This window comes from Dendrobates tinctorius, unplaced genomic scaffold (assembly GCF_039654945.1).
Source record: "Dendrobates tinctorius isolate UK_male_01 unplaced genomic scaffold, ASM3965494v1 ptg000035l, whole genome shotgun sequence".
In the NCBI taxonomy this organism is placed as follows: domain Eukaryota; kingdom Metazoa; phylum Chordata; class Amphibia; order Anura; family Dendrobatidae; genus Dendrobates; species Dendrobates tinctorius.
Window position 1 is genome coordinate 27074373 of NW_027361703.1, and position 12217 is coordinate 27086589.

A 12217-nucleotide genomic window follows, 5' to 3' on the forward strand; every position below is an offset into this window, starting at 1 on the left:
CATGCAGACTAGGATAGGGATAAGGGCGATCATTCCTGCCAGGATAGGGATGAGGGGGACCAATCCTACCAGGATAGGGATGAGGGGTTCATGCACATCAGGATAGGGATGAGGAGACCATATACTGTATATCAAGTACAGAATTGACAACATTTTTTGCTTCAATTTTTTTTTCCTAATTTTCTCCTCTAAAACCTACATGCGTCTTATGGTCCGATAAATACGATAACTATCGAACTGAGGAAAGGGCAACTTGAAAACGCTTTGGTATCTTCTCCTAGCTTTCTCCTGCTTTGTGGGCTTCCACAAAAAAAGTAGTTTTGACCAGGGGTGCCAACACTTTACACGCCACTGTAGTTGTCCTTACAAATACATATGCCTAGGTGTACATTTAATATAGTCGGCCATGCTCAGAGCTCGCTTGATCCAAAAGCCATAGTTAATGAGTCTTCCATTGGCACAGAGGACTAATCAGATAATGTCATAATACATACAGTGCCTACAAGTAGTATTCAACCCCCTGCAGATTTAGCAGGTTTACACATTCGGAATTAACTTGGCATTGTGACATTTGGACTGTAGATCAGCCTGGAAGTGTGAAATGCACTGCAGCAAAAAAAAATGTTATTTCTTTGTTTAATTTTTTTTAAAATTGTGAAAAGTTTATTCAGAGGGTCATTTATTATTCAACTCCTCAAACCACCAGAATTCTGTTTGGTTCCCCTAAAGTATTAAGAAGTATTTCAGGCACAAAGAACAATGAGCTTCACATGTTTGGATTAATTATCTCTTTTTCCAGCATTTTCTGACTATTTAAGACCCTCCCCAAACTTGTGAACAGCACTCATACATGGTCAACATGGGAAAGACAAAGGAGCATTCCAAGGCCATCAGAGACAAGATCGTGGAGGGTCACAAGGCTGGCAAGGGGTACAAAACCCTTTCCAAGGAGTTGGGCCTACCTGTCTCCACTGTTGGGAGCATCATCCGGAAGTGGAAGGCTTATGGAACTACTGTTAGCCTTCCACGGCCTGGACAGCCTTTGAAAGTTTCCTCCCGTGCCGAGGCCAGGCTTGTCCGAAGAGTCAAGGCTAACCCAAGGACAACAAGGAAGGAGCTCCGGGAAGATCTCATGGCAGTGGGGACATTGGTTTCAGTCAATACCATAAGTAACGTACTCCACCGCAATGGTCTCCGTTCCAGACGAGCCCGTAAGGTACCTTTACTTTCAAAGCGTCATGTCAAGGCTCGTCTACAGTTTGCTCATGATCACTTGGAGGACTCTGAGACAGACTGGTTCAAGGTTCTCTGGTCTGATGAGACCAAGATCGAGATCTTTGGTGCCAACCACACACGTGACGTTTGGAGACTGGATCCCTACAGTCAAGCATGGTGGTGGCAGCATCATGCTGTGGGGCTGTTTCTCAGCCAAGGGGCCTGGCCATCTGGTCCCCATCCATGGGAAGATGGATAGCACGGCCTACCTGGAGATTTTGGCCAAGAACCTCCGCTCCTCCATCAAGGATCTTAAGATGGGTTGTCATTTCATCTTCCAACAAGACAACGACCCAAAGCACACAGCCAAGAAAACCAAGGCCTGGTTCAAGAGGCAAAAAAATCAAGGTGTTGGAGTGGCCTAGTCAGTCTCCTGACCTTAACCCAATTGAAAACTTGTGGAAGGAGCTCAAGATTAAAGTCCACATGAGACACCCAAAGAACCTAGCTAACTTGGAGAAGATCTGCATGGAGGAGTGGGTCAAGATAACTCCAGAGACCTGTGCCGGCCTGATCAGGTCTTATAAAAGACGATTATTAGCTGTAATTGCAAACAAGGGTTATTCCACAAAATATTAAACCTAGGGGTTGAATAATAATTGACCCACACTTGTATGTTTAAAATTTATTAAAATTTAACTGAGCAACATAACTTTTTGGTTTGTAAGATTTATGCACCTGTTAATAAATCCTGCTCTTGTGTGAAGTTTGAAGGCTCTAACTTATTTGCATCTTATCAAACCTGCTAAATCTGCAGGGGGTTGAATACTACTTGTAGGCACTGTATATACTGTATATGCACAATAGATAAAACACTGAACTAAATGTATGAAGTCAAATGGGAAATGAGAGCATTTACACACCACTGTATTTTTGGTATTAAACTCTCGTCAGATTAAAGAATCCAATTATTTTCCAAACGAAAGATTTTTCTGCTTTCCTATTCCTTTTAAAAGAAGTTTTCCACTACTTGGACAACTTTTTATCATACCCTTCGCTTGGCCCCCAAAAAATAATAAAGCCTATACTCACCCCCCCTATGCTGGCGCTGTTCCTGTAGTGTAGTCACTCTGTCTCCCAGGGTTCCTGTGCGGTGGTTGTGACACGTGACGCCAGTGCCCAATCAGTGCCAGTGTCACTGTCCTCGTCTCCTGTCGAATTGAGCAGCAAGAGGCAGTCCGAATACAGCTGCAGCCCGGCCTTCCTCTTCATGCTCGATTTGTCCGAAGGTGGGGATAGTGACACCAACACCGATTGAGCGCTCGTTTTACTTGTCACAACAACCGCACTGAAGCCCTAGGGCAGCGAGTGCCGACACCACACCACTGGAACAGCACTGGCACTGGAGGCAAGTATAGGCTTTATTATTTTATGGGGGCCAAACATTTGGATTAAGAAGTGGTTGTCCTGGTAGAGGACAACCCCTTTAATCATTTATTTTCTGTTGCTTAAAAGGAACCTGACTAGTGAAACATGCTGTCCAAACTATGGGCAACATATATCAGGCTCTGGCTGTACAACCACAGCCATATATGTTTGACCCTGAAACACTGCAGCACTTCAGAAAAAAACAACAACATTCTTTTAATAGCTTCTGGGGGCCGAGCCACGGTGCACACTAATCCTACAGGTGGGTCCCCTATACAACTTTTTTTGAAGGACCTATTAACTTGCATAGGAGAGCATGATTTTATTTACGGATGTAAATGGCGTATCCTGCAATGTTTTCCTTTGTACAGACTCAGGCCGAGGGAATAATAAAAAAAAAATCAAACGTGCACGGCCCCATAGAATAACATTGTGCCATCCAATGTTTTGTCGGATCGCACTAGGATCGAGAAAAGGTCATCTGCACGACTTCATACTAGAGCTAATTTTACTGAATGCCAATTAACCTATCCGTATAATTTTTTGGAGAATGGATATTAACCCATATAGACATGGAGAAAACAAAAACTCTGCACAGATGTTGACCTTGGTCAGACTGATTTTAACGCAGGACCAAAGTCAACATCTGGCTGATAGAAGAAGGGGTTGTTCGGTAATTAGCCTGAATCTTCTTTTTGGCAATAAATATAGGGACCTCCATGCACTGTATAGCTGCGCACTAATGTTTCTTACAGTTTTATATGACATATCATACAATCTTCTTATGCAGTAGTCTTAAGTAATAGTAAGAAAATGATTTTGTAACAATGACAGGTTGCCCAGCAGTGTCAGCAAGCCATTTCAAGGTAACCATCTACAATAAACATGTTGCCTCGCAACACATTAGGATTCAGGAAGCAGACAGCTAGAGCATACCAATTCTCTCAGACCCACCCCCACCACACAATATGGACATAATGCCCAATTATTCATGTAGTAATTCCCCTCTTCCAGCATGAAACTGTACACCCAAAGGTCTCCATTACATGTCTGTTCTGCGCTCCGGAATGGCCACCCTGGAAAGGTCATCAAGGATCTGATCTCACTGAAACTCCTACACTAGTCCGGTAGCCTAATAGGGGAAATTCATTACGTAAGCAAGTCTGTGGGAGTATTCTCTATATAGCAGCCAACAATCACATCAATACTGCAATGGATATGTCTGCTTAAGATATTTACTAAGCTAATTCAATGAGAAACAGGAACAACTGGTTATTACATTCCCAAATCCAAATATTATTCTCCAACCTATTGATGAAACGCACAACAAAAGTCTTGTCATTTCATACAGGTCTGTCTGCATGCTACATTTTACTTCACGGGTACATGGTTGAATGAACTGTGAATAGGGGTCATTCATATATCAGTTTTTTGTGTAATAGTGCTCTCTGGGTTCTCTAATAGCACCCGTACCGAAAATAGTGGGGGGCTGTTCATAAGTCTGTGAGGGAGACGTGTCTGGTATTGATCCAAGTGTCAGATCAAAATTAGCAGTGCAAGTCTACGGGTCAGGGAAAAATATCGGACAGAACTGGGATGCCAACCTAGTGCTGTCCGACTTTCTTTTTTTTCCCTCACTTTATTGAAAAAAAAAAAAACCATAAGTCAACTTAATGCACTTTGTGCATATTTTGCGAATTATAAAAAGACACATCTAATAAGTTTCACTTTGTACTGCCTGGAAGACTTACTGTATAAAGAAAGGAGACGTGTCCATATGATAGATTATATAGATAGGTCGGTAGGTACAAAATCCAATTGGAGGCTGCACACCAAAAGATATGAAGAATAAGAAAGTTTAAAGGGAACCTGTCACCTGGTTTGGCCGATATGAGATACGACCACCACCTTTCAGGGCTTATCTGCAGCATTCTATAAGGCCGGGATCACACTTGCGAGAAACTCGCATGAGTCTCGCACCTCAATACCCGGCACTGCCGAAGGCACTCGGAACCTGAGTGTGCGGCTGCATAGAAATACAGGCATTCCGGTCCCGAGTGCCTTCGGCAGTGCCGGCTATTGAGGTGCGAGACACGTGCGAGTTTCTCGCAAGTGTGATCCCAGCCTAATGCTGTAGATCTGCCCTCAACCCGACCCCTGAGAGAAGAAAAATAACTTTTAATATACTTACCTGCTGGGTGGTCCGGTCCGTGGGTGTCGCTGGTCTTGATCCGGAGCCTTCCTTCTTCTTGCGATTCTGTCCTCCTTCCTATTTCGTGTGGATGATGCGTCCCTACGCCATCAACACGTTCTCCCCGGCAAGAAGGAAGACATCCCAAGAAGAAGGGAGGCACTGGACCAGGCCCAGCAACACCCCATGAACGGGACAGCACCACAGGAGAGCATAATAAAAGCTCCCTTTCTTGTCTTGCAGGTCGGGTTGGGAGCAGATATACAGCATTATAAAATGCTGTATATCAGCCCTGAAAGGTGGTGGCCGTATCTCATATCAGCCAAACCTTGTGACAGGTTACCTTTAATATCCCACTGTGGCAATGTTTCAGCCCACATTGTGAACCAGGGACATCGTTAGTAAAAATCTGGGTCTCCAGCTCCAAACTTTTTGCCCAGAGCGCAAGATCTTCTACGACTGCCACATTGAACTGTGTCGGCGTCAGCATGACACCAATACAGTCTGATCACGTGATCACGTGTTAGAGCAGAAAGAAAAAGCTCACTACTCTATTGCTATCATTCTACTAAGCCACAGACCGTTATATGCCTCCATCTTATGAGATTTCAGTGTACCCACACAAGTGGCGTGAAGATGTCATTGCGCTGAATAAGAAGGGTTCCACAAAATAAACACAACGTGGTACTTGCTTTTTTTTCCCCAATGGTAGTCTACAGGTGACATTGTCAACGGTATACCAGTGAACTGAAGAGCATTATAATGTTGTACACTTTATGAGATTTTTATGGCATCAGGCTTTACAAAGCAAGAAAAAAAGCTGAAACTGTATGACAGTGGCCACAGCTCAGAAATTTTGGAATCCAGTATGTGCATGACTCACAGCTTTCATAGCAGATGAGGTACAAGAACTACGCATTTCGAGAAGACGACTCCCTGAGTTCAGCTGGAATGGCAGAAGCAACCGATACAGAAAAGAATGCAGTCTCTAAGCTACATATTGATTCAACACTTGGCTTTTTATATAGACTTCACTGAGCGTAATGTAGGATCCCTACATAGGTTACTGCCACAGCTCATTGGCAGAGGGACCTTTTTTTTTTTTCGTGTTGTCTGAATTGATGGAATCACAACTGTCACAGCAAATAAAAGGACTTCATTAGCTAGAGCAAGAAGCTGCCAACAGGCAGCATTTCCTCTCTTGGACCAGACTTGTATTAATTTCAATCAATGCTTTGCATCTGCAACACTGCAGGGAAAATAAGAACTCACCAGTGGCTTCTGCTGCTGTAAGATGCTTCCCCAGTGATCCTACTCCTTGTCTGGAGAACCATCTCCAGGGATTTTACCGACCTTAAAGGGAACCTGTCATGTTGAAAATGGTATCAAATCTGTATACAGGATGACATACAGCAGGAGAAACGGATATACATTTTTTGGGATAAAAGATTCAGTAAAACTAATTTTATTCATTGAAATCCTGGCTATCTGTATAAATACAGTGGGTACAGAAAGTATTCAGACCCCTTTAAATTTTTCACTCTTTGTTTTATTGCAGCCATTTGGTAAATTCAAGAAAGTTTTTTTTTTCTCTCTTGGTGAGAGAGGAAAAGAAGAACCCCAAGATCACTGTGGCTGAGCACCACAGATGCAGTAGGGAGATGCGAGAAAGTTCCACAAAGTCAACTATCACTGCAGTTCTCCAACAATCGGGCTATTATGGCAGAGTGGCCCGACGGAAGCCTCTCCTCAGTGCCAGACATATGAAAGCCCGCATAGAGTTTTCTAAAAAACACATGAAGGACTCCCAGACTATGAGAAATAAGATTCTCTGGTCTGATGAGACGAAGATAGAACTTTTTGGTGACAATTCTAAGCGGTACGTGTGGAGAAAACCAGGCACTGCTCATCATCTGCCCAATACAATCCCAACAGTGAAACATGGTGGTGGCAGCATCATGCTATGGGGGTGTTTTTCAGCTGCAGGGACTGGACGGCTGGTTGCAATTGAAGGAAACATGACTGCGGCCAAGTACAGAGATATCCTGGATGAAAGCCTCTTCCAGAGTGCTCTGAACCTCAGATTTGGCTTAGGGTTCACCTTCCAACAAGACAATGACCCTAAGCCCACAGCTAAAATAACATAGGGGTGGCTTCAGAACAACTTTGTGACCATTCTTGACTGGCCCAGCCAGAGTCCTGACCTCAACCCAATTGAGCATCTCTGGAGAAACCTGAAAATGGCTGTCCACCAACGTTTACCATCCAACCTGAGGGAACTGGAGAGGATCTGCAAGGAATAATGGCAGCGGATCCCGAAATCCAGGTGTGAAAAACTTGTTGCATCATTCCCAAGAAGACTCATGGCTGTACAAGCTCAAAAGGGTGCTTCTATTCAAAACTGAGCAAAGGGTCTGATTACTTATGACCATGTGATATTTCAGTTTTTCTTTTTTTTAATAAATTTGCAAAAATTTCTACATTTTTGTTTTCTTTCAGTCAAGATGGGGTGCAGAGTGTACATTAATGAGAAAAATAAACTTTTTTGAATTTACCAAATGGCTGCAATGAAACAAAGAGTGAAAAATTCAAAGGGGTCTGAACGCTTTCCGTACCCACTGTATGAGTCAAGTGGGCGCTCCTACTAGTGATTGCAGTTGTCCTTGTAGGCCTGTACATGTAGAGATAGCTGTCACTAGTGATTGACCACCCACTGGACTCATACATACAAACACCAGGGATGTCAATGAATCAAGTACAAGTTACTGTATACTGATTCTATTACAGCACACCTGAATAACATTCTCCTCAGCTTCTCCTTTTCTATAACATACTGTCCACAGATTCTACAACATGACAGGTTTCCTTTGAGTAGATTTGCAAAATCACAGAGACATAAGAAAGACGTCTAAATGTTGGCTTTTCGTTGATGAAAATGAAGGCTGAATACTGGTGTCTATGGGTAACAAGACACGATTTCTTAGACAGGTCTGATAAATGAGGCCTTACATGTTTACTGCAGAACTGGGATATCGACCAGTAGGGAATATGCACTAAGTGTTCACATGGGTTAAGTGTAAGAACAAAACACAGCAACTAGAATATGATGCCCAATACAATTGCTACTAATCATTATTGCTATAGCCCCCAAACAGGAAAGCCGAGTGTCCCTGATGCCATGTAAGAACTACACATACAGGGAGAAACACTTTCTAGAAATCAGGATGGCCGCTACACGTTTCATGTACTCCTACCTCTAATCTGGATTTGGTTCTGATGAAGAGATGTGGGATGACGTTCTTACAATTTAGTGTACGCATTACATATGGGGGCAACAGATTTCATAGATCGTTGGCCAAGATGCAATACATAGAGGGTTCTTTCCGAACCAAACTCTCAATCTAGACAGTAGTTTGGATCGCCAGAGAGAAAACATACAATATAAGGTACAGAACAGTGAATACGAATGAGGTTTAACACAATAGCATGCAGGTTTAAAGAAATATTAGGAACTTTCCGATATACAGCTTGTCCTGTTTATCTGCACGCTATAGCCTAACATAACCTTACAATGTGGATATTATCTACTGCAGTGTGGCCAGAAAACTGCATTTGTTACACTGCTGAGGATTTCAGGCCAATCCCCCGTAAGAAAACATACCCTGAAGGTTATAATAGAGATCTGCAGAAAGGTCAGTATCCTGATATAATGATACTACAAGAATCACTAGATGTACAGTTGGAAGCTCACAGCTGAGGTCACACCATATTTACTGGATAAGAAGGATACATAGAAAAATGTATTACGTGGTGTACTCATAGGCTTCTGTGGGAGAAATCTATGCCTCAAGTGTCTTCGTGTGTGTTCATCTGTTTTCTTCTAGAAACAATGTTTTTCCATACAGTAAACAAATATATGTGTTACGATGTATTTTTCAAGGCAATATTTCTACAAGACACATGCCATGCAATTGCAGATTTCTCTACACAAAGCAGAATAAGGCTTGGGCTAAAAAAAAATACACAAAAGGATAGAGCAAAACATGTGCAGAATGTGTAAGACAAGGCTGTGTCAGCAGTGTACAAAGAGAACAGGTTGCAGGAATATGTATTCTGCTGATGGTTCCTGCAGATCCGCACCGAGGCAAACAGACCTGCAACCCCACACATTGATTATTGGATCCCTCTGGCTTGGAGAGGAATGCTGTCATTAGCTGGTATTAGGAAATGGCTATTTACTCAGCTCACAGTATACTGTAATGTACAAAACGGAGCTGTGCACTATGGCCGCACAGATGGATAGCAACGGATAGATAGATAGATGACTTTGTGCAGATACGATGCCGGCAGGGAAGGCTCATAAGTCAAATAAGCGATCTTCATCTAGGTCACTGCTATCTGCATGCAGACACTGAAGCCCTTCTGTTTCAGGCTAGAACAAGAGCAGGATTCTTGGTGACATGAATGCAGGCAATGTCCCAGTGGTGTCTCATGTCAGTAGTGTAGCGCTGACAGCTACAGTATCTCTGATACAAGAGATGCCATAGCCAGCCTAGTGGCAGGGCAGAGCTCCAGTCCCAGGCACATGTCCACTATTTAGACTCCAGCAGCACGCCATTTATTGACCTCCGTTCCCGCACTACTACTACACAATAATAATAATAATTTCTATTAATTAATATTTATTATTATAGTGCCATTTATTCCCTGGCGCTTTACATGTGATGGGAGTATACATAATAAATACAAATACAGTAATCTTAAACAATACAAGTCACGACAGGAACAATCTACAACAGATGAAGCAGAACTCGGTTTGTCATATGCAGCATCTGTTGATTAGAGAACTGTAGGCTTATCTGCAGATCTATAGAATGACAGTCAGCACAACTACATGTGCATTTATCTATTAGATACACAGCTTATAACCTCATAGGAATGGAGAATATCTGTCCCCAGTCCCTGGCAGCACTGCTAGAGGGGCACAAATGGCTCTGACCCCTGCACTGGAGCTCAGGACATCAGTGGTCACTGCGGTCATGGACAGAGCTTGTGTTTATCCAACACAGCTGGATGGACATGACAGCGAATAATGCCTGCACTGCCAGCCTGGACCACACACTGCGCCGCCAGCCTGGACCACACACTGCGCCGCCACCATATACCACACACTGCACTGCCAGCACCACACACTGCGCCGCCAGCCTGTACCACACACTGCACTGAGAGCACCACACACTGCACTGCCAACCTGTACCACAAACTGCGCCGCCAGCCTGGACCAGACTACACTGCGCCGCCAGCCTGGACAACACACTGCACTGCCACCATACACTGCGCCGCCAGCCTGGACCACACACTGCACTGCCAACCTGGACCAGACTACACTGCGCCGCCAGCCTGGACCACACACTGCACTGCCACCATACACTGCGCCGCCAGCCTGGACCACACACTGCACTGAGAGCACCACACACTGCACTGCCAACCTGTACCACAAACTGCGCCGCCAGCCTGGACTAGACAACACTGCGCCACCAGCCTGGACAACACACTGCACTGCCACCATACACTGCGCCGCCAGCCTGGACCACACACTGCACTGCCAACCTGGACCAGACTACACTGCGCCGCCAGCCTGGACCACACACTGCACTGCCACCATACACTGCGCCGCCAGCCTGGACCACACACTGCACTGAGAGCACCACACACTGCACTGCCAACCTGTACCACAAACTGCGCCGCCAGCCTGGACTAGACAACACTGCGCCACCAGCCTGGACCACACACTGCACTGAGAGCACCACACACTGCACCGCCAGTCTGTACCACACACTGCACTGAGAGCACCACACACTGCGCTGCCAGCCTGTACCACACACTGCTCCGTCAGCCTGGACCACACACTGCCACCATGTATGGCCCTGCTTGCCTGTACCACACACTGCACTGCCAACCTGGACCAGACACTGCCACCATGTACCACACACTGCACTCCACCATGTCATGTGCCACAGACTGCCACCATGTATGGCCCTGCTAGCCTGCACCACACACTGCACTGCCAACCTGGACCACACACTGCACTCCACCATGTCATGTGCCACAGACTGCCACCATGTATGGCCCTGCTAGCCTGCACCACACACTGCACTGCCAACCTGGACCACACACTGCACTCCACCATGTCATGTGCCACAGACTGCCACCATGTATGGCCCTGCTAGCCTGCACCACACACTGCACTGCCACCATGTACCACACACAGACACTGGCACTGCCAGCCTGCTGTACTGCCCTGCCAGGATGCAGTACACACACCGTATTGCCGTGCATTATCCAGCAGCCCTGCCGACCATTCCTCCCCTGCACTCCCCACAGCCCCCTTACATTGTCCGCCTCCCCATGGTCACTTGAGAACGACTGCTCCTCGCTCTCTCCGACTGTCGCCATCTTCGTGCTGTAATAGACTGAGCGTGAATAGAGCCGTGGAGAGGAGAAGTGGAGGACGGCCCCCACAAGCAGCATACCATTACCACAGCCTGCCCGCTCCTCCCCTACCTGCTGCCTGCCATGGCTGTTAACTGTGTGTGGACCTGCAGGACTGAGGAAATCCAGCACACACTGCACTAGTGACCCCTCTCTGCCTGCCACCTCCATGCTGTACATACTACCTGTAATTACAAGCCTTCAGCTTTGTGTGACTGGCATAGCATGGGTGGGGGGGAACATGGCAGCACTGTAGTGCTGTTTGCTGGATCCTGAGGGAAGCCAGCCAAGGATAATGCCAGTATATATGTGTATGTATGGACAGAATTCTGTATAAAGGACCCATATTGCCGGGTCCCTAAACCCCCACCTGATTCTTGACATCTGTTTCACGTGTGCCCCCCCTTGGAAGAACAGATGTTTTCTATGGAATAATGAGGCGCCCCTGAGGCTTGGTCGCCACAGAGGTACTGCACCTCCTCCTGAGGTGTGGTACCCAGGGGTGGATTAAGGGCCCCGGGCTGTTCAGACTCTGTGGGCCCCTCGGTCACGTGACAAGGTCGGGAAGTCACTAGTTTTCAGGACACATACGGTGCGTCAAGGAGCGGGAAGGGGTTAAATACTGAGGTAAAAAACACAGCAAATACACAACGTGTGCACGAGGCCTCACAAATACTGAGGTAAAAAACACAAAATACTCAGTATGTCCATGAGGCCTTACAAATACTGAGTGAAAAACTCACCAAATACTCAGCGTGTGCACGAGGCCTTATAAATACTGAGGTAAAAACTCACCAAATACTCAGCGTGTGCACGAGGCCTTATAAATACTGAAGTAAAAACACCAAATACTCAGCGTGTGCACGAGGCCTTATAAATACTGAGGTAAAA

General features: G+C 45.6%; 1 protein-coding gene across 2 annotated transcripts in view; it reads right to left on the reverse strand.

Annotated features, from left to right (window-relative positions):
* CTTNBP2 (cortactin binding protein 2) overlaps positions 1-11512 on the reverse strand; it is a 218321-nt gene extending 206809 nt beyond the window's left edge. The window contains exon 1 of one of the 2 annotated variants that reach the window (XM_073573356.1): positions 11399-11512. In XM_073573356.1, coding sequence (XP_073429457.1) covers positions 11399-11506 — 108 coding nt within the window. In that variant the 5' untranslated portion in view covers positions 11507-11512. The other variant, XM_073573355.1, reaches the window with a different exon arrangement.
* Between the last annotated feature and the right edge of the window lie 705 nt (positions 11513-12217).